The 22,262-nt window shown below is 43.0% G+C and overlaps 1 protein-coding gene across 1 annotated transcript; it reads left to right on the forward strand.

The window, feature by feature from the left end:
- Nucleotides 1–3,988: 3,988 nt before the first annotated feature.
- On the forward strand, nt 3,989–21,620 carry clcn6 (chloride channel 6). The gene is made up of 22 exons (XM_039009973.1): nt 3,989–4,098; nt 4,935–4,994; nt 5,323–5,388; nt 5,625–5,690; nt 5,914–5,980; nt 6,138–6,244; nt 9,716–9,842; nt 10,097–10,223; nt 10,299–10,431; nt 10,544–10,657; nt 10,790–10,956; nt 11,164–11,284; nt 12,056–12,188; nt 12,608–12,761; nt 15,119–15,275; nt 15,374–15,480; nt 15,780–15,966; nt 16,680–16,843; nt 17,120–17,276; nt 18,184–18,291; nt 19,668–19,793; nt 20,547–21,620. The coding sequence occupies exons 1-22, from the start codon at nt 4,024–4,026 to the stop codon at nt 20,625–20,627; spliced, it is 2,604 nt and encodes an 867-aa protein (XP_038865901.1). The 5' UTR covers nt 3,989–4,023; the 3' UTR covers nt 20,628–21,620.
- Nucleotides 21,621–22,262: the final 642 nt, after the last annotated feature.

Genomic DNA, 22,262 nt, shown 5'->3' on the forward strand with positions numbered 1-22,262 from the left:
GAGTGACATATAAAGGGGAGGAATTGATGAAGGTAATGATGAGTGCCAGGTGTGCGTAATAATGAATCCCAGGACCGGTGGTTAGTACTCAGGCAACGTCATACGCCAGAGGGGAGGGGCAGACGTGACAGCGGTCCTCATGAAAGCCAGTTTCATATTAGCACTTGATGGTTTTTGAGACTGCACTTGAAGAAACTTTAAAAGCTCTTGAAATTCTCAGTATTGACTGACCATGTCTTAAAGTAATGATGCTGTCATTTCTCTTTGCTTATTTGAGCTGTTCTTGCCATAATATGGACTTGGTCTTTTACCAAATAGGGCTATCTTCTGTATACCACCCCTACCTTGTCACAACACAACTGATTGGCTAAAACGCATTAAGGAAAGACATTCCTCAAATTAACTTTTAAGAAGGCACACCTGTTCATTCCAGGTGACTCTCACGAAGCTGGTTGAGAATGCCATGAGTGTAAAAAGCTGTCATCAAGGCAAAGGGTGGCTATTTGAAGAATCTCAAATATAAAATATATTTTGATTTGTTTAACACTTTTTTGGTTACTACCTGATTCCATGTGTTATTTCAGTTTTGATGTCTTCACTATTATTCTACAATGTAGAAAACAGTAAAAATAAAGAAAAACCCTTGAATGAGTAGGTGTACTAAAACTTTTGACCGGTAGTGTAGGTCTTCATGCTCTCTTGAGAACCTTGATGATCTCAAAATGGAGTCAGACGGTAGTGGTAAGTGCGCTGAGGTTGAGCTAGTCCAGGATGAAATGAGCCTACCTGCGGCAACAGTTGTAGTGGAGACTTCCAACGTTTGCTCTGAGAATCCTACCAGAGATAATTTTGGAACGGTAGGAGTGAGATTTTTGGAAAGAGTGGATTCCTGCATTTTTCAATTTGTGTGCTTTGCTCTCTGCTAAAAGGGGTGATCAGTGGGGTAGCATTGAGTGTATAGGTAAATCAAATGAAAAGTAATATACCTAGTATTTGTGGCGCCCACTGTTTGGTGAGACGTACAGTATACCTGGTGGCAATGGTGATACTGAGAATACTCTGTCCGTCTTGTTGCACTTTGACACAGAGTTTCTTCCCGATCAGGTTATGTTATAGTTGCTATTGTGTGAGGGCCTATGTTCCGAACACGCTTCGGTTCTTTACGTGCCAAGGATTCAGACATGTTGCAACAGTGTGTAGAAGGGAGATCCCACGATGTGAGAAATGTGCAGGAGGGGATAGTTAAAGGGAGTGTACAGTTGGGATACAGAAAGCACTGTGTCAACTGTGGGGGTGCCCATGCAGCTGGGGATCCGAAGTGCCCTGTGAGAGAGAGAGTTTGAGATTGCCAGAGTTCGAGTGGGGCAAAAAAAGTTTCCTATGTTTAGGCATTGAAGAGAGCTGAGGATAGCCTAGGGGTGAGTGAGTGGACTGGGAGTCCCCCAGTGAGTAGGCCTGAAGAGAGAGAGCCAGAGAGTATGAGTTTTAGTAAGGTTGGATTTTTTGCGTCGACGGAGTGGAAATCACAGAAGATAAATGTGGCAGTTGCAGCAGCAGAGAAATATTTGGGTGTGAGATTTTAATGCAGAAGATCTACAGGAAGTTTAGAGAGAAGGGGTTCCATCCTCCCAGGCCGATGGCCTGGTGTAGGATCGTTTAGAGCCAAAGTATTGGGATGGTGTGGTGGGTTTTTAGTGATAGTGTGTAGGTGCATGGTAAGATGGTGGTGCAATATAAGTTTTTACCATTCCCCGTTTCCCTTTATTTTTTTGTTTTGTCACAATGTGGAATGCACATTCCCAACTGAGAAAGTCAGCAATACGCCAAAAAGCGTCTATTCTGCCAGAAATTCACAAGAAGAAAAATAAGTAGATTTGCTTGATAGCGGCATTGACTATGTTGGTTGGCTAGCAAAACTTGACATTAGAGACATCGTTCCCAAAAGTGAACTGGTCTCATAGACTTGACGTAACATAGTAAATGTAAATCCAGTACATTCAAATTAGTATGATATGTTACGTTTGGTATGGTTACATAAGACAGATGGTTACTTGTTTGGGGTGGACGGGTGGGCGTATAATGCGAACGTCTAGCAACCCAACGGTTATGAGTTTGAACCTCATCACGGACAACTTTTGCATTTTAGCAACTTTTCAACTACTTACTACTTTAGTTACTTTGCAACTACTTAGCATGTTAGCTAACCCTTCCACTAACCTTAACCATTTAACCTAATTCCTAAACTTAACCCTAACCTAGTCAGCCAGCTAGCTAACGTTAGCCACCTAGCTATAATTCGTAACATACACACATTTTTTTAAACCTTTATTTAACTAGGCAAGTCAGTTAAGAACAAATTCTTATTTCAATGATGGCCTTGTTCAGGGGCAGAACGATAGATTTTTACCTTGTCAGCTCGGGGATTCATTCTTGCAACCTTTCGGTTACTAGTCCAACGCGCTAACTACTAGGCTAGCAACCTTTCGGTTACTTGTCCAACGCGCTAACCAGTAGGCTATCATACATTTTGCAAATTTGAAACATACAATATTGTAATGAAACAGCAGGGAGCAGGTCTCGAACCCTCGACCTCCTAGCCCGAGGTCCGGCGCGCTATCGACTGTGCCGCAAAAGCATGCTCCAGCGGCAGAGTCGATTTCCGCGCTTATAAACCCAGGGTCGTTACACTACTCCCTCCTTTCAAAGAGCGCGTCCTCGCGCTAGCTTGCGACTTTACGTCTTACAGGAACGCGCTCACCGGCCAAGCACACGCACTGTCGTGGATGCGAGGTCCGATCACTTCTGACACCAATGTAATGAAACAGCAGGGAGCAGGTCTCGAACCCTCGACCTCCTAGCCCGAGGTCCGGCGCGCTATCGACTGTGCCGCAAAAGCATGCTCGAGCGGCAGAGTCGATTTCCGCGCTTATAAACCCAGGGTCGTTACAATATGAATTTGGAATTTGTAACGTATCATACGAAATTAGTGACTGACATTCACAAATTAATACATACCATACAAAACATCCTAAATGGAGTCGCAGATTTACATACAGACTAATACAAAATATTCTGAGACCAGGTTGGGTAGCTAGCTATCTTTACATTTTAGCAGAAGCTGTTAATCCAGAGCGATTTACAGTATCAAGTCCATACATTTTCATACTGGTCCCCCTTAGGAATCAAACCCACAACCCTGGCATGTGGATGCCAAGCATCACAATCCTTGCACTTTGAAACCACCCCGCTCACTTTGAAACCAACGGGCTTAAGAAGCAAAGTACGTGCCAAGGATTCAGACATGTTGCAACAGTGTGTAGAAGGGAGATCCCACGATGTGAGAAATGTGCAGGAGGGCATAGTTAAAGGGAGTGTACAGTTGGGATACAGAAAGCACTGTGTCAACTGTATAGCACCGTTCACCTGGCAAAATGGCTGGTGAACGGTGCTTGTTCCACATCGCAAGCGACTGCCAACTGACGGATATACAATTCCCTTTCCATCATAAATAACTAGCTCACATTATTATTTGTAGATCAGTCAGTCACAATTTACCCATGATACATTACGGTTTTGATCCTCTCAACCACAGCCAGTGTGTCCGGTCAGTTTACAGAAGCTCGAGCTGGTCAAACTTAACACTGTCAGTGCGATAAGTTTGAAGGCGAATGCATACACATTATTTGTGTTGAACTATTTTAACTGGGTCTTGTAATCTTGTTGTTCTTTTATTGAGAATAACAAGCATCACACATGCGTAAATTACACGCAGTTTTGATACGTTTCCGTAAATGACCGCGTCTTTGTTCGTCACATGTTATTGGCCGTGTTCGAGAGCATCAAAACGACTGCATGCGACTGCCGACTGAATGATCTACAAATCACCCTGCATCATAAATAGCGACGTATTATTATTTGTAGATCAGTCAGGCAGTTACAATTTACCCATGATGCATTGCGGTTGTGAGGCTCTCGAACACGGCCATTGTGGGAAGTGGTGGTGCTGAAGAGGCAACAACGAAGATGGCGTGCTGTGGGAATTGCTTATGTTGTCACTGCTGCTGCAGGGATGAAGAGACCCGAACACCCGAGGAACTGGTGAGAGAGAATCTGTATAATGTCTTATAATGTGTAGAATTGCCTCAATGTGCAAAATATTGTGTGCGAGTTTTCCAAGGAAAACTGAGTCTAATGTCCCGACTTCACCCTGGCTGGAGAAAGCTCCACCCTGTTCTGTTCTGATGTATGGATATCTCTCAATGCTAATTTAGGTAGCTAACTATGTTGCACAATAGCTTGATAAATAAATATTAACATTGACTATGTTACAGAATATAGCTGTCAGTAACATTATAGGCTAAATAAATGTTTTTGGGTAATGTGTTATGTGAGTCAAACTAAGCAACATGACAGCTAGCTGATAGTGCTGAGCAACTATGCTAACTAGTAGCCACTGGCAATACGCTAGCAAATATTTTTTTATAACTAACCCTCCTTGTTTTATCTGTGACTCTAGCTTGATGCTTGCCAAGCATGACCGATGCCATTTATTTATGCATGATGTGCATTGTTTAATAGAGGCCCTTGTCAAACACCCTATCGGACTGTTTGACAAGGGGGAATTAATTGTCGAGGAAGTGTATGGTTAAATAAAGGTTACAAAGAGCGCAACGTTAGCATCCTGCTATTTGTTTCCCTCAAGCTATTCACAGCCTTGCATGACTCAGGAAGAAACCTCAGCCAACAGCTTGCTCTTTTGTTGTGGTTATTGTGGGGCATATAGTACTAGGTGTAGTAAGTGCCAGGTATCTTTTCATGATGACTGGGAAGGTGCACTGCATAGCCTTATTTGTCAGGCTGAGAGTAGTTTTGTTTCGTTGTTTTGTTATTCTTCATGCACAATGATGGAAGTGTCACATTCTTCTAATTTCCAGACTATTCTTGGGGAAACTCAAGATGAAGAGGATGAGATCCTTCCAAGGAAAGATTATGAGGTGATGAAATCCCTTTGAAGCAGATCAAGATGTTGGCCTAACTCCATATGAATGAAGGGAAAATAGACACACCCAAATGAGCATCAGTGTAGCTCTTGACTAGCCTGGTTGCCAGTCTGTTTTGGCTTTTTTGCCAACTCCTTATGGAATTGTCATGTCAATGTAAGGCCTGACAATGACAATGGAGTAGGCAAGAGCACAAAATAATATGGGACCAGACTACCTGAGTATCATTGAAATTTCTCTCGGCAGAAAAACAAACTACAGAATGAATTCAATTAAACACACACTGACTCCTCTCCCAATGGTTCTCTCTATATTTTGGCAGAGCCTGGATTATGACAGGTGCATCAATGAACCATATGTTGAAGTTCTGGAGGGGATGAACAATAAGGTATACTAAGAAATGAATTGTGGTATTGGTATTGTGATAAATAAGCCTACATTTTGAGTTAGTTACAAAGTCGTTACTAAGTCATTAAGTATGTGGTTAGACCACCAACTACACTAGAATGCCTTTGTTATTTTCAGAAGCTGTAAAAAAACATACTTTTCATTTCCACAAACTGCATATTGCAATTGTGTTGTTTTCCATCTCTTCTAACATGGGTTCTTCTATCACATTATTAGAGAGCCAAAAGGTATGAAGCTGTGAGGTGGATGCTGGTGTTTGCCATTGGAGTTTCAGTAGGCCTGGTAAGTGCAATCATGTTCTATGCTGGATGAAGAATCAGACATTCTGATTTTTGGTTGGCTTACATACCGGTATGTTAGCGATAAACAATGGACCTCTGTACATTCTCTGGAAATAATGTATGACGAAGGTATGGATGATGTGCAGGTGCTTCTGACAAATGTCTGCATGCTTTGGGAAAAAAATGCATTAAACTCTTATTAACACCATTCTCTTTTCTTTCAGGTGGGTGTTTTTGTGGACTTTTTTGTACGCCTTTTCACTCAGCTCAAATTGAACTTGGTGGGAAAATGTATCTTTTTTTGAAGATGGAATATTTCACTCAAAGTCTATGCCTAATTGATAATGTCTTTCTGATGTTGAACATTGCAAATCAACATATTGTATTAGTTGAGAGCAGTGAGGTGTTGTGTGGCAGACAATGCTTTTCCTTAGCCAGTGTGTGCTAGCTGTGGAGGAGTGCAGTGAAAAAGGCTGCCTGGCTCTTTCGCTTCTTGAGCTACTTGCCTTCAACATGATGTTCATCTTCATTGCCAGTGTGTTGGTCCTCATTGAGGTAAAGACGCTCTGCACAAATACCTAACATGTCCTAACATGCTATTATGTCCTTACATGCTATTGTTATGCTATACATTAGTAAGATGGCGCCGACAGACATGGCAGCTCTGCTTCTAGCTCGTAAGCAACTTTGCAGTATTTTGTTTTTTTGTGTGTTATTTCTTACATTATTGGCCCAGAACGTTTTTTGTGTTGTTACATATAGCCGGAAAGAACTTTTGGATATCAGAGTGGCGGTAAATCGCCAGCATTACGACCAGGAATACGACTTTCCCGAATTGGATCATTTGTTTGTACCCCCCAGGGCAATTGAACTTATCCCAGAGGCTGCTTCAAGTCGTCACCGGCGGAGAAGAGGTATTCACACCATCCACCGCTTCCGAGTTTGTTACTCGCTAATGTTCAATCTCTGGTCAATAAAGTAGACGAGCTCAGGGCGAGGATCTCCTTCCAGAGAGACATCAGGAGCTTTAACATACTCTGTTTCACGGAATCATGGCTCTCTCAGGATATACTGTCACCGTCCACACAGCCAGCTGGGTTCTCAGTTCATCACGCACACAGGAATAAAAAAAACTCTGGGAAGAAGAAAGGTGGTGGTGTATGTTTCATGATTAACTACACAAGGTGTGATTGTGATAACGTACAGAAACTCAAGTCCTTTTGTTCACCCGACCTAGAATGCCTCACATTCAAAAGCCGACCGTATTACCTCCCAAGAGAATTCTCTTCGGTTGTAGTTACAGCCGTGTATATTCCCCCTTAAGCCAATACCCCGACGGCCCTCAAGGAACTACACTGGACTTTATGCAAACCACATATCCTGAGGCCGTATTTTATTGTAGCTGGGGATTTTAACAAAGCAAATTTGAGTAAAACACTACCGAAGTTCTATCAACACATTGACTGTAGTACTCGCTTAGAGAAAACACTAGATCACTGCTATTCGCATTTTCAAAATGCCTACAAGACCCTCCCCCGCCCTCACTTCAGCAAATCAGATCACGGCTCCATTTTTCTCCTCCTTTCCTATAGGCAGAAACTCAAACAGGAAGTACCCGTGCTAAGGTCTATTCAAAGCTGGTCTGACCAATCGGAATCCATGCTTCAACATTGTTTTGATCACGTGGACTGGGAAATGTTCCGGTTAGCCTCTGAGAATAACATTGACGCTTAAACGGACACGGTGACTGAGTTCTTTAGGAAGTGTATAGGGGATGTTGTTCCCACGGTGACTATTAAAACCTACCCTAACCAGAAACCGTGGATAGTTGGCACATTTGCGCAAAACTTAAAGCGCGAACCACCGCATTTAACCATGGCAAGGTGACTGGGAATATAGCTGAATATAAACAGTGTAGTTATTCCCTCCGTAAGGCAATCAAACAGGCAAAACGTTGCTACAAAGTGGAGTCTCAATTCAACGGCTCAGACACGAGATGAATGTGGCAGGGTCTACAGACAATCACGGATTATAAAGGGAAAACCAGCCACGTCACGGACACCGACGTCTTGCTCCCAGACAAGCTAAACGCCTTCTTTTTATTTTAAGAATAACACAGTGCCACTCACGTGGCCCGCTCCCAAGGACTGTGGGCTCTTGTTCTCTGTGGCCGACGTGAGTAAGACATTTAAGCGTGTCAACCCTTGCAAGGCTGCCGGCCCAGACGGCATCCTCTAGCCGCGTACTCAGAGCATGCGCAGGCCAGCTGGCTGGAGTGTTTACGGACATATTCAATCTCCCTATCCCAGTCTGCTGTCCCCTCTTACTTCAAGATGTCACACCATTGTTCCTGTACCTAAGAAAGCAAAGGTAACTGAACTAAATGACTATCGCCCCGTCGCACTCACTTCTGTCATCATGAAGTGCTTTGAGAGGCTAGTTAAGGATCATATCACCTCTACAATACTTGACACCCTAGACCCACTTCAATTTGCTTACCGCCCCTATAAATTCACAGACGATGCCATCGCACTGCACACTGCCCTATCCCATCTGGACAAGAGGAATACCTACGTCAGAATGCTGTTCATTGTCTACAGCTCAGCCTTCAACACCATAGTGCCCTCCAAGCTCATCATTAAGCTTGGGGCCCTGGGTCTGAACCCTGCCCTGTGCACCTGAGTCCTGGACTTCCTGACAGGCCGCCCCCAGGTGGTGAAGGTAGGAAACAACACTTCCACTTTGCTGATCCTCAACACAGGGATCCAGGGCCTCAGCCCCCTCCTGTACTTCCTGTTCATCCATGACTGTGGCCAAGCACGCCTCCAACTCAATCATCAAGTTTGCAGATGACACAACAGTAGTGGGCCTGATTACCAACAATGACGGGACAGCCTACAGGGAGAAGGTGAGGGTGCGGGCGGAGGGGTGCCAGGAAAATAACCTCAGTCAATAAAACAAAGGAGCTTATCATGGACTAAAGGAAACAGCAGAGGGAGCACCCCCATATCCACATCGACGGGACCACAGTGAAGGTGGAAAGCTTCAAGTTCCTCGGCGTACACAACACTGACAATCTGAATTGGTCCACCCACACAGACAGTGTGGTGAAGAACTTCAGGAGGTTTTTTCAACCTCAGGTTTACAGATGCACAATTGAGAGCATCCTGTCGGGCTGTATCACTGCCCACAACCGCAGGGGCTCTCCAGAGGGTGGTACGGTCAGCACACGATGTCACAGGAAGATGAAAAAGATCATCAAGGACATCAACCATGCATCAAAGCTGGGGCCGAGAGACTGAAAAACAGCCTCTATCTCAAGGCCATCAGACTGTTAAATAGCCATCACGGCTGCTCAACCCTGCACCTTAGAGGCTGCTGCCCTATATACATTGCCATGCAATCACTGTCCACTTTAATAATGGAACACTAGTCACTTGAATAATGTTTACATACTGCTTTACTCATCTCGTGTGTGTATATTCTGTATTCTATTCTACTGCATTTAGTCAATGCCACTCTGACATTGATCGTCCTAATATTTCTTAATTCCATTCTTTTACTTTTAGATTTGTGTATTGTTGTGAATTGTTAGATACTACTGCACTGTTGGAGCTAGGAACAAACATTTCACTACACCCGGAATAACATCTGCTAAATATGTGTATGTGACAAAGAAATTTGGTTAGATTTTTAAAGTCAACTCCTGATAAATGCAGCAGCTTGGGATTGTCGTGATACCGTGTAGTTATCAGAGCAATTAAAAAGGGACCTATATTGCACTTCAGTGGAGTTTACGCTTATCTGAAGTGTACTTGTCAGGAGTATACTGTACTGCCTGCATGCCTGCCTGTACTGAACATGCTCATAATCCCTTTGACAATACTCTTTGATAGCTTATTATCAAAACCTCTTTTTTTTTTATACATCTGTTGGGTAGTTATTTTGGTTTTCTTTGCTTGTCTGGTGGTATCATATCAGAATTGTCCTAACTCCTACTGATTGTCCCTTTTCTGTGTTCTTTAGCCTGTAGCTGCAGGCTCAGGAATCCCTGAGATCAAGAGCTACCTGAACGGAGTAAAGATACCTGGAATAGTCCGGCTACGGACTTTCGTCTGCAAGGCTATTGGAGTCCTCTTTACCGTATCCGGAGGTACTACAAAATAGATGGAACAAGGTCATATTCACTAGGCACCAAACAGAAGACAACTGAAACAGAAAGGGACTACCTGAACATGTCCAATAGAAACAGTAGTTATTTCGCTTTCCTTTTCAAAACATTTTGCTACAGTGTGCACTAATGAATACGACCTCTGACTATCCAACAGATGCAAACATTATAGCATTTAACTAAAGGGAATCCAATGGCAAAGCGTCTGTTCCGCCTCTAAGTGTTTGATCCCTCAGGTCTGTTTGTGGGGAAGGAGGGTCCAATGATCCACAGTGGAGCCATCGTGGGAGCCGGACTCCCTCAGTTTCAGAGCATCACTTTCAAGAAGATCAACTTTGACTTCCCCTACTTCCGCAGTGACAGGTACAGTAGCATACTCTGTAAAGTGCAGTTGTTCATCATTATAAGTTAAATCTCTGTGCTTAATCTTGATTTCAGGGACAAGCGGGACTTTGTGTCGGCGGGGGCGGCGGCCGGGGTGGCGGCTGCGTTTGGGGCACCAATAGGGGGCACCCTCTTCAGCTTGGAGGAGGGCTCCTCGTTCTGGAACCAGGCGCTCACCTGGAAAGTGGTAGGTCAAAGGTCACAGACAGAGACGCATGCAAACACACACACAGGCTATTTTTCTGTCATTGTCAGTCAGCCTGGTCTGAAGTACCACTCTCTTCCTGTCTACCCACCAGCTCTTCTGCTCCATGTCTGCTACGTTCACCCTCAACTTCTTCCGCTCGGGGATCAACTACAACAAATGGGGCTCGTTCCAGCTCCCTGGCCTGCTCAACTTTGGAGAGTTCAAGGTACAAGCACTCATTCACGTTCATGTTGTGGAGGTGTGCAGATAGTGTGTGTGTATGTGGGTCTGTGTGTGCATATAATGGTTTAGCGACTTGAGTTCTATGTCTCCATGGGTGTCCATCCCTCTCCCACAGTGTTCAGACGGGGATAAGAAGTGCCACCTGTGGACGGCGGTTGACCTGGCCTTCTTTGTCCTGATGGGGGTGGCGGGAGGGCTGCTGGGGGCCTTCTTTAACTGTATCAACAAGAGGCTGGCCAAGTACCGCATGAGACACGTCCACCCCAAGGCCAAGTTTGTCAGGTACCTGCTCGGAGTGATATGTACATACACATATACACTTCATTGTAGTGACAGTTGCGTTGCTGCAATGCTTTGTTACCAATGAAACATTTGTTTTTCAAATTATCAATATATTTAACTTCCCCATCTGAGTGGAAAGGCATATTTCTCAAAGGGGCTACAGTGATTTGTGTTTCATGTCATATTCTTTGTCTGGTCCCTGGGAAGGGTTCTAGAGAGTCTGCTGGTTGCCATGGTGACCACGGTGGTGATCTTTGTGGCATCCATGACATTGGGTGAATGTCGTGACTTGGCCTCCACAATCACCAACAACAACACGACAGCTCTGGTACGTTTTGGCAGAGCTCAACTTTATAAAAAAGTGAAGTATGTAAAAATAAGATAAGAACAGCCGTAAAACAACGTCATAATCATCCTAAAACGAGCACTAAAAGCATATTGAAACATAAAGAGACCATAAAACTACGTATATTCATACAAAAGCCATCCTTAAAAAGTTTATTGGTGTTTTCTGTTGCCTCTCTAACCTCAGATTGGCCGACTGAGTTGAATGAAGTGAAATGGCATTGATCCCAACCGTGCTAGTGTTCAGGAGGGTGCAACGATGAAGAACATTCAGATAGAAGTGTATTGTATAGAACCGATATGATGGTCTGTCATGTAGATTAGGGAATCCAGATAGAGCTACTCATTACATTTCTATCTGCAACGTACTGAACGCTTCACCTTACAGAATATACCCCATTTTCAATGTTTGACTTCACTGAACATACCACAGTTTCAACATTCAATGCTTTTAATGGTGTAAATGAACCGATTCATCGGGCAGCACACACCGTCACTCCAGTGTCGGCCATTGTGTTAATATTTTAACATTTCAATCTATGGCATAGACATCACCTCCTATTCCAAAACTGTTTCCCCAGGTCTCTAGTCTAGTGTACACTCAAGTCCTTCAGAATTGGAGTTTCACATTTTGAATACGTCCCACATCGGACAGACATGTATACAGTGCATACGTGTAACTAAAGTTAGAAACATGCTCACATTCAATGGTTTTGTTACAATGGTAAAATGTGTGATATGGCGATTTATCTAGGTGTCCCTCAACGAAGACGTCATCAACTCTACAATCCGCCAGTTCTTCTGCCCCAACAAGACGTACAACGACATGGCCACTCTGTTCTTCAACCCTCAGGAGGTGGCCATCCACCAGCTCTTCCACCAGGACGGTGAGACAAGGGCTGTTCTTGGATCAGTTTAGCCTTTTAGATAATGATGAATGAGATTATGGACAGGCTCCCACCTGATTTTAAGGGCAAAACTGATCCCATGCCTGTACTAAACTGCATGCTCAATAATCTCTATTTAAAGTACTACTTAGTTCCAGGACTAGGCTTAATCTGTGTTTTCTTTGAACAGGGTCCCTAGTCTCTATACACATACAGACCGAAATATGTTTGTGTACTGGTGATGGCTACACTTTAGTTAATCATTATACAGAACATAATGAACACCTCTGTGGCCAGCTCTGAAAAATATCTGATGTGATTGGTCAAAATACCAATTAGTGGAAGAAAGATCAGCGTTGGACTGCCTGTGTAAACGCAGCCTTAGTGTGTGATTTCCTGTGTTTCCTGTCTCTCTGTAGGTACGTTCAGCCCTGTGACGCTGATTGTGTTCTTTGTGCTGTACTTTTTGTTGGCGTGCTGGACGTACGGCGTGTCGGTGCCCAGCGGCCTCTTTGTGCCCTCGCTACTCTGTGGCGCCGCTTTCGGACGCCTGGTGGCCAACCTCCTCAAAATGTAAGCCCAATGTTCTGATAAAGTTCTCATAATCAAATGTTCTCAGTGTTAGGCATGATCTAATGTACGCAAATTGTTAGGCTGTCATTCTCATTATAATTTGTTTTCTTCCGAAATGTAAACCCAACGTTCTCATAGTCAGTACTCAAATTTGTAAGCCCAACTGTCTCGTAACAAAATGTCCAGGAATGGTAATGGTGTATATCAGATTCATTCATATGTACAGTACCAGTCAAAAGTTTGGACACACCTACTCATTCCAGGGTTTTTCTTTATTTGTACTATATTCTACATTGTATAATAATAGTGAAGATATAAACTATAAAATAACACATATGGAATCAAGTCGTAACCCCAAAAATACATTTGAGATTCTTCAAAGTAGCCACCTTGATGACAGCTTAGAACACTCTTGGCATTCTCTCAACCTACCTTGAAGAATCTAAAGTACATTTTGATTTGTTTAACACTTTTTTTTTGGTTACTACGTGATCCCATATGTGTTATTTCATAGTTTTGATGTCTTCACTATTATTCTACAATGTAGAAAATAGTAGAAATAAACCCTTCAGAAAGTTTTCTTACTCCTTGACCCACATTTTGTTGTTATATATATATATTTTTTTACACATAATACCCCATAGTGTTGAAGTGAAAATGAAATACAGAAATCTAATTTACTTTAGTATTCCCACTCCTGAGTTTTCTTACTCCTTGACCCACATTTTGTTGTTATATATATATATTTTTTTACACATAATACCCCATAGTGTTGAAGTGAAAATGAAATACAGAAATCTAATTTACTTTAGTATTCCCACTCCTGAGTATAAGCACCTTTTGGCGGCGATTACAGCTTTGAGTCGTCTTGGGTATGTCTGTACCAGTTTTACACATCTGGTTTTGGGGATTTTCTCAAATGTTTCATTTTCTTAAGCTCTGTTAAGTTAGATGGGGAGTGGCAGTGAACAACAATCTTCAAGTCTTTCCACATATTTACAATGGGATTCAAGTCTGGGATTTATCTGGGCCACTCAAGGACTTTCACATTCTTGTTCTGAAGCCATTACAGCATTGCTTTGGCTGTATGCTTTGGGTCATTGTCCTGTTGGAACATACATCTTTGCCCTAGTCTACGGTTGTTTGAAGTCTCCCAGTTGTTTGAAGTCTCCCAGTCCCTGCCGCTGAAAAGCATCCCCATAACATGATGCTGGCACGGTAGGGATGGTGTTAAGCTATGCCTGGTTTTCTCCAGACATAGTGCTTTGCATTCAGGCTAAATCATAACATTTTTGTCCACAGAATATTTTGGCTCATGCTCTGTCTGTCACGTGCCTTTTTGCAAACTCCAGGCATGCTTTCATGTGCCTTTTGCCAGATGGAAGCCACTCCTGAGAAAATCTCCCATAAAGCCCAGATTGGTGAGAGCATGCCTGGAGTTTACTGTAGAGACTGAGACTGTTGTCCTTATGACAGGTTCTCCCATCTCAGCCAAGGAACTCTGTAGTTCTGTCAGTTGTCATTGGGTTCTTGGTCACCTCCCTAACCAAGGTCCTTCTTGCCTGGTTGCTCAGTTTGTTCGAACGGCCAGCTCTACATTTTACATTTACATTTTAGTCATTTAGCAGACGCTCTTATCCAGAGCGACTTACAGTAGAGTGCATACATTTTATTACATTTTTTACATTTTTACATATTACATATTACATTTTTACATACTGAGACAAGGATATCCCTACCGGCCAAACCCTCCCTAACCCGGACGACGCTATGCCAATTGTGCGTCGCCCCACGGACCTCCCGGTTGCGGCCGGCTGCGACAGAGCCTGGGCGCGAACCCAGCCCAGCCTGGGCGCGAACCTAGAGACTCTGGTGGCGCAGCTAGCACTGCGATGCAGTGCCCTAGACCACTGCGCCACCCGGGAGGCCATAGTCTGGGTAGTTCCATATTATTGAGACCACTGTGTACTTGGAAACTTTCAATACTGTAGAAGTTGTTTTATACCCTTTCACAGATACAGTGCTGTGAAAAAGTATTTGCCCCTTTCTTATTTTTTGGCACATTTTTCACACTTAAATGTTTCAGATCATCAAACAAATGTAAATATTACACAAAGATAACCCAAGTGAACACAAAATGCAGTTAAGTGATACTTTTTTCCTTTGAGCGGACAATGCTAGCAATAAGCCTTAGTCTTTCCTTATCTCTATCGAACTGACCACTTTTAGGAAGTCATTTTAAAAAGTTGCGATTTCTCCCCCATCCTTTGATAAAACCTTTCCTAATGTTGACACTTACTGTTTCGACTGATCCTGCTTTTCCTGGTTGGTTCCTTTTGGCTGTCCTGTTGCCACAGCAACCTGGGGATGGACATCTACTCTGGGACCTTTGCTCTGATTGGTGCAGCCGCCTTCCTGGGAGGTGTGGTCCGGATGACCATCAGCCTGACTGTCATTCTCATCGAATCGACCAATGAGATCACCTACGGCTTGCCCATTATGATAACCCTCATGGTAAAGTACACCTCATTGATTTGAACTTACATTCACAATTTAGTACACTTGCATCAGAGTTGGTACTTACAGGATTACGTGTGTGTGCGTATGCTCAGGTGGCCAAGTGGACGGGGGATTTCTTCAATAAGGGCATCTATGACATCCACATTCATCTGAGAGGAGTGCCACTGCTGGAGTGGGAGACAGAGGTCGAGATGGACAAGTAAGAAAATACTACTACATTTATGATAATAAAGATCAGTGGTCATTGTATCCACTTACAACTAACACATTTCTCTTCAGTATACACTCATATTCTGTATATATGCGTCCCTTTTCAGCCTTTAACCAGCTGTGTAATCTGTTGATGGGTTAAAAAAAAGGGATACATAAAAAATATATATATATTTTCCTTTTTACTTGAAAATAGATTACCTTTTTTCAATGATTGAATTGGAATTTTACTTCCTGAATTGACTGACCCTAACCCTGGTACATGTGTGTTCCTCGTTTGTCCCCCAGACTGACGGCCAGTGACATCATGGAGCCCAACCTGACGTACGTGTACCCCCACACGCGCATCCAGTCCCTGGTGAGCATCCTACGCACCACCGTCTACCATGCCTTCCCCGTGGTCACCGAGAACAGGGACAACGAACGGGAGTTCATGAAGGGCAACATCCTCATCAGCAACAACATCCGCTTCAAGGTAGGAGCCAGGGCAACGTGCAGATAGAAATTGCATGAATAGAACTGACATGATTCTACATGTCAGAGATGTTTGTTCTACTGAACCTATTTCTATCTTAGCATTTCACTATGTTGTGTCCTGGGGTGTATGCATTAGTTGCAGATCGTAGCGAAACGTTTTGCCTGGTTACTCTAGGACCCCAAAATATGCAAACATAATGAAACTGGGAGGGACCTACCTGGTTTTATCCAATAGAAACTCTTGTTTTCATTACAAAACTTTTTCCATTTGGATCATCAGGCCAAACGTTTTGCTACAGTGTGCGACAAATGAATACACGTCTGCTGAAGGTGCCCTTGCCATACCACGATTTGCCACCAGGAGTAATCAGAACCCTGTTATACTGTATAATGCTGGGCCTACCGATATAGGCCACTTAGTTTGGCCGTGTTTCCAATAATTGGAAGATGTTGTTTATCCTTCCTTGCCCCCCTCCTTGTATTATTGTTACTGTAAAGCCCTTTGTGACATGTTGTTAATAACAAGGCTAGTCACATCTATTTATATGTTAGGGCAGTGTCAGTAATTACATTAGGGAATGTAGGGAACAGGGATGCACAGACAGTCTCACGGTCTTTTACTGTAAAAATATTTACATTTATATGAACAGGAAGGTGTGTCTGTGGAGCATGCATGTGCAACCCTGCCTTCTCCGCCCACCTCCTCCTCAGAAAGCAAGCGTGCTGACGCGGGCCGGGGAGCAGCGGCGGCGCTGCCAGTCCATGAAGTCATACCCGTCCAGTGAGCTGCGCAACGTGTGTGACGACCAGCTGGCGGCCGTGGTGCCTGCTATGGAGGAGGGCCAGGACATGCTGCAGCAGATGCTGGAGAGGAGGTGAGCCCCACACACACATACGCACACCTTAATTCTCACACCTGACTTGACCCCATCCAATTTTTTACAACACCAACCATGTAACCATCCTATTCCCTGTAACTTTGACTTGGGTCAAATTTTAGATTTTTTTTTATCCATCATTCTTCTGAAATGAACTATTAATAACCTTTGCACACGTTGTAATCGATAGATTCACTGTAATGAGTCAGTCCGGTGTTTCTATTTGGAGAAAGTGCTGTTCTAACGTTTCTATGACTGTGTGTATGTTTCTAGACATGCACCCTACCCTAACCTGTACCCAGACCAGTCCCCTAGCGAGGAGTGGACCATGGAGGAGCGCTTCCGACCTCTGACCTTCCACGGCATCATCCTGCGCTCTCAGCTGGTCAACCTGCTGATCCGTGGCGTCTGCTACGCAGAGAACCAGTCGGTCAGTGGCCCAACTCCCAACCCACTGGACAACAGGGTCGTATTCATTAGTGATGGGGGGGAAATATCGATACAGGAGAGTATTGTAATATTATTTTTTTATTTTTTTAATGGGGAGTTAATGTTAGCTGGTGCTAATCGGCTCTACCTGTGCCAAAACGCCAGTATTTCTCATCCTATGGTTTGTTATCCAGCGGCCATTTTATTTCTATGACTTATTAAAACTTGTTTTCTCATGCCTCTGTAGTGGCATGTAGTAAGACCTGCAGTGAGCCAGTTGTTCGAACATCGAATCACAATAAAATCGCAGTATCAAATCGCAATAGATATAGAATTGTGGTACATAAAGAATCGCACCTAAGTATTGTGGTAATATTGTATCGTGAGGTCCCTGGCAATTCCTAGTATGAGGTATGAAAGTGGCGTGTCAGTGGCATGTCATTTTCCAGGAAGTAGCCTTATAGTTTTTTTAACTCTTGTAACCTTTTTGAATGGTATTCAATGGGAAAAACGGAGCACAAGGGTCTTGAACGCAAAAACGTAATAAATGAATCCTCAAATGCAAAAATTATTTTATATGTATCTTAAATGACTGGATTTTCACTAATGTTATGATATAATCGTCAAGCCCAATCAAAAGATTAGGGGAAAGGACCCGGAAGTATGACGTAGGACGATGTCACTTGCACATCGTATTCATTAGGCAACAAATTGAATAAAACGGACCGAAACATGAATGAACTACCTGAACTCTCGTTTTTGTTCTCTGTTGCAAAACGTTTTGCCACTGTGCTGTGCACTAATGAATACGACCCAGGAGTTAGTCAGTGTGTGTGTAGTGTTTCTACTCATGTCCTCGTGTGTGTATGTCTGTGCACCTTTTTATTTGTCTGTCTGTGTCCACATAGAGTGCCACGCAGCCGAGACTGTCGTACGCTGAGATGACGGAGGACTACCCCCGTTTCCCAGACATCCATGACCTAGACTTGGCCCTTCTCAATCCCCGGATGATAGTGGTACGACCCAGTCCATCACACAGCTACTGCTGCACTTACAATCAGGGCTCTAAATTAAACATTTTCATTGGTAGCACTGGTGCTCCCAATTTTAAAAAGTTAGGAGCACAACATAACATTTATGAGCAGCAGAAAATTCATTTAAAAAAAAAAAAGTAGATTGAGATATAACCTACAGTACATTCGGAAAGTATGTATTCAGACCCCTTGACTTTTCCCACATTTTGTTATGTTACAGCCTTATTCTAAAATGTATTAAATATTTTTTTTCCTTATCAATCTACACACAATACCCCATAATGACAAAGTAAAAACAGGTTTTTGCAAATGTATTAAAAACCCCCCAGAAATATCACATTTCCATAACTATTCAGACCCTTTACTCAGTACCTTGTTGAAGCACATTTGACAGTGATTACAGCCTCGAGTCTTCTTGGGTATGATGCTACAAGCTTGGCACACCTGTAATTGGGGAGTTTTCCCCCCATTCTCTGCAGATCATCTCAAGCTCTATCAGGTTGGATGGGGAGTGTCGCTGAACAGCTATTTTTCAGTTTCTCCAGAGATGTTTGATTGGGTTTAACTCCAGGCTCTGGCTGGGCCACTCAAGGACATTCAGAGACTTGTCTCGAGGCCACTCCTGCCTTGTCTTGGCTGTGTGCTTAGGGTTGTTGTCCTGTTGGACAGTCTGGGGTCCTGAGCGCTCTGGAGCAGGTTTTCATCAAGGATCTCTCTGTACTTTGCTCCCTTCATCTTTCCCTCGATCCTGACTAGTCTCCCAGTCCCTGCCGCTGAACGACATCCCCACAGCATGACGCTGTTATAGCAGCAAAGGGGGGACCAACTCCATTTTAATTCCCATGATTTTGGAATGAGATGTTCCACGGGTTCCTACTTTTGACCATGTAGTGTATCTGATGCACCTCTGTATTCCCAGCAATGTGGAATCCATAGATGTGGGCCTAATGAATTTATTTCAATTGACTGATTTCCTTTTTATGAACTTTAACTCAGTAAAGTCTTTACACTGAACAAAAATATAAAACCCAACAATTTCAGTTTCATACCCCTAGCCTATATGAAATATAGCTACTTCTGAAGCACATGTTGTGCTATAGAAACTAATATGTAACCCTGTAATTACATATTTTTTTAAAATTATAATATTGATAGAAATACGTGTCATTGAAATTAGAGTAATTGTGGAATATTAGGTTTCCATGCATTGCATTAAATTGTACACTGTTTCTTTAAGAGCCTCACGTTTGTGCTTTGTCACCTAAAAGGAACAATTTTCCTCAAGTGTTGAGGCTTTTTGTTGTTACTACCTGGTTACATGTTTGTGATAGTAAGTGATCATCTTCTTTCACTTTCAGGACGTCACCTCGTACATGAACCCTTCCCCCTACACAGTGTCCCCAAACACACATGTGTCCCAAGTGTTTAACCTGTTCAGGACCATGGGCCTTCGACACCTGCCTGTGGTCAACGCAGTAGGAGAGGTGAGTTAAAATTCCCACTGCTTAACTTCCCGTTTCCTCTCTGTGACCTGGGTCATATTCAGTAGGGCAGTGTTTCTAAATTCCTGGTCCTTTGTTTTTGACCTAGTACCACCCACCTGATTCCACTAATCAACTCATCAAACTTTTGATTAGTGGAATCAGGTGTGTAGTGCTCTGGCCCCCAAAAAATTTGCAGCCCTTTGTGTCCCCGGGACCAGAATTAAAAATCGCTGCATTAGGGCACACCATACCAAAATGGTTTGCAACGGAAATGGAAAATAAGCATTTCTTATTGGACAAGTTCAGGTAGTCCCTCCCTGTTTCTGTCAGTTTTCTTAGGATTGATGGCTTATCAATACAACCCAGATGAGGAATTATAATAACTGACACACCAAGCTGTGTTGGCCACTATAGCCTTAATGCTTATTAACGGTGACATTTTAATAACATAAAAAGTGGCCTTGTCAAAATACACTTTATGTACTTGATGCAGTACGTATTAAAGGTCCATATTGTTCCATTCTAAACCTGCATGTATAATCAACACTTACAAAAATGCAGCTTCAAGGGACTAACACCACTTTCTTTTATTTTTTTTTCAAACTGTCTAAGATATTTGCATTTGCCTAGAAGCACTAAGCAGAGGAATGGCTCAGTAGCTAACTACTGTGGCTAATTAATTATTTTTTAGTCTTTCTAGAGTGGAGGAAGCAGTCTTCTCCATGATGTCACTCCCTGTACCTTCTCTTTCAGATTGTGGGAATAATCACACGACACAATTTAACCCACGAGTTCCTCTTGGGGAAACTCAGACAGCATTACATCACCATTTGAGCTCCAGAGTCCAGTCTTTAAAGCCGTCAAGTCGCCCACGTCTTGCAATCCCTCCTTCAACTGGACCTGTACCATACTTTTCCATGTCTTATCCATTCCCCCACACCCACACTCAGTACGACACGATGGGCACACACCTCTGTAACGAGAGGTTAAAGGATTACTTTTGTCTGCTCCGGAGCCTCTACAGCCCAAGACTTCCCCCCCTGTATCCCAAGTGTCCACGCTTTATCATCTTTATCACTGTAACACTTTTGTTTTGACTTCTGACTGTACATTTGAATTTTATGTTCTCTGTGTATTTAAATGTATTATACTATATATTTGCGCAAAGAACATTTCACTGTGCCGCCAGGGACGATGAAAGTAGGCTTCTCCTGCAGTGTTATCAAGATGTCACATTACGGACCATTTCTAATCAAGGCATATGTGTGGAGCTACATTAACACAAAAATACAGAATTGCACTCGCATATGTTAAGCTTAACAGAGGACAGTTAATCTCACAAATATTCAGGCAGCAATGTTATGGGTGTGTTTCGAAAGGACAGAGGAAGATCGAGGAATATGGTGTATGTCAAGACTGGATAGAATCGACCAAGGTTTTTTAGTTTTAGTTTTGTTGTTTTGCGTTAGAGGGTGTGGGACCAAGAAAAGGTCCAGCATATTTTCTAGACAGAAAAGGGTGGACATTTGTTTGTCAGTATTAAGTACCTCTGTAAAACCTTTGTGGAAATGTTGCCGTTGTTCACCTTGTAGATTCACATTGCAGGTAACCAATTGGGAAACCAATAATGTGGTGACTTTCTGGCTAGTTTCCCCATCCATGTAGGTTCTGTTGGTGGTACTTTAAAGGTAGAATCCGCAATATGACATTATCACAGAACTCAAGAGATGGTGTAATGGTGCTTTCAAGACTGGGAACTCAGGAAAAAAACGAGGTCAAATCAGGACGTCAGTGATCTTCAGGTCGGAAAGTCGAGTCTCTAGAAAGAGGCCAGAGTTTCCGACTTGGATGACCGTTCAAAACTATTTTTCTAGGTTCCCAGTTGTCTTGTGCGCACTGAAGTCAGAGATTTCCGAGTTCCCAGTTGTTTTGAACGCAGCATAAATTGGGATAAGCCAGTAATGGCTGTGCTAAGTTGATTTGTGTAAGTATGGCGTTTGCCCACTGTCTATTAGGGGTGTAATGGTTCACCAAACCCACGCTTCAGTACATATTGCGGTTTTGGGGTCATGGTTCGGTCTCGGTACAGCGGGAAAATTAAATGCCATTCACAATCTTCCTGGCATTGTCTGTTGTGACAGGATTGTTATGTTGGGTCTCAAGTTTCCACTCTGATGCTGCGTTTGTAACCATGTGGGAGGTGGGAATTTACCAGTTCTGAAGTAATAAATACCAGTTGGATGCATTCATGTGATTTGATCTCGTTGAGAAATGCTGATTGACTAATGGCCAACAAGCTGCGTCAACCATAAACTAAAAGTACAGCTATCAAATTATAGTTTCAAAACCTCAGTAATTGATGCTGTAAATGCTGTTTTTTTTATAACTGATGTTTTGTTGCATTTAACTGCCAAAAATGCTCTTATAAGTGGCCATTTCCATCATAGGTGACTACAGAGGTCACCATCC

The sequence above is a fragment of the Salvelinus namaycush genome, chromosome 16, assembly GCF_016432855.1.
Source record: "Salvelinus namaycush isolate Seneca chromosome 16, SaNama_1.0, whole genome shotgun sequence".
Lineage (NCBI taxonomy): Eukaryota > Metazoa > Chordata > Actinopteri > Salmoniformes > Salmonidae > Salvelinus > Salvelinus namaycush.

Bases quoted from the DNA above. Each gene is read 5' to 3' on its own strand.
- clcn6 (XM_039009973.1), top strand. From the start codon at position 4,024: ATGGCGTGCTGTGGGAATTGCTTATGTTGTCACTGCTGCTGCAGGGAT. The intron at 10,658-10,789 runs GTACAAGCACTC...CCTCTCCCACAG, and splicing joins TCAACTTTGGAGAGTTCAAG to TGTTCAGACGGGGATAAGAA. The intron at 12,762-15,118 runs GTAAGCCCAATG...CTGTTGCCACAG, and splicing joins GTGGCCAACCTCCTCAAAAT to CAACCTGGGGATGGACATCT.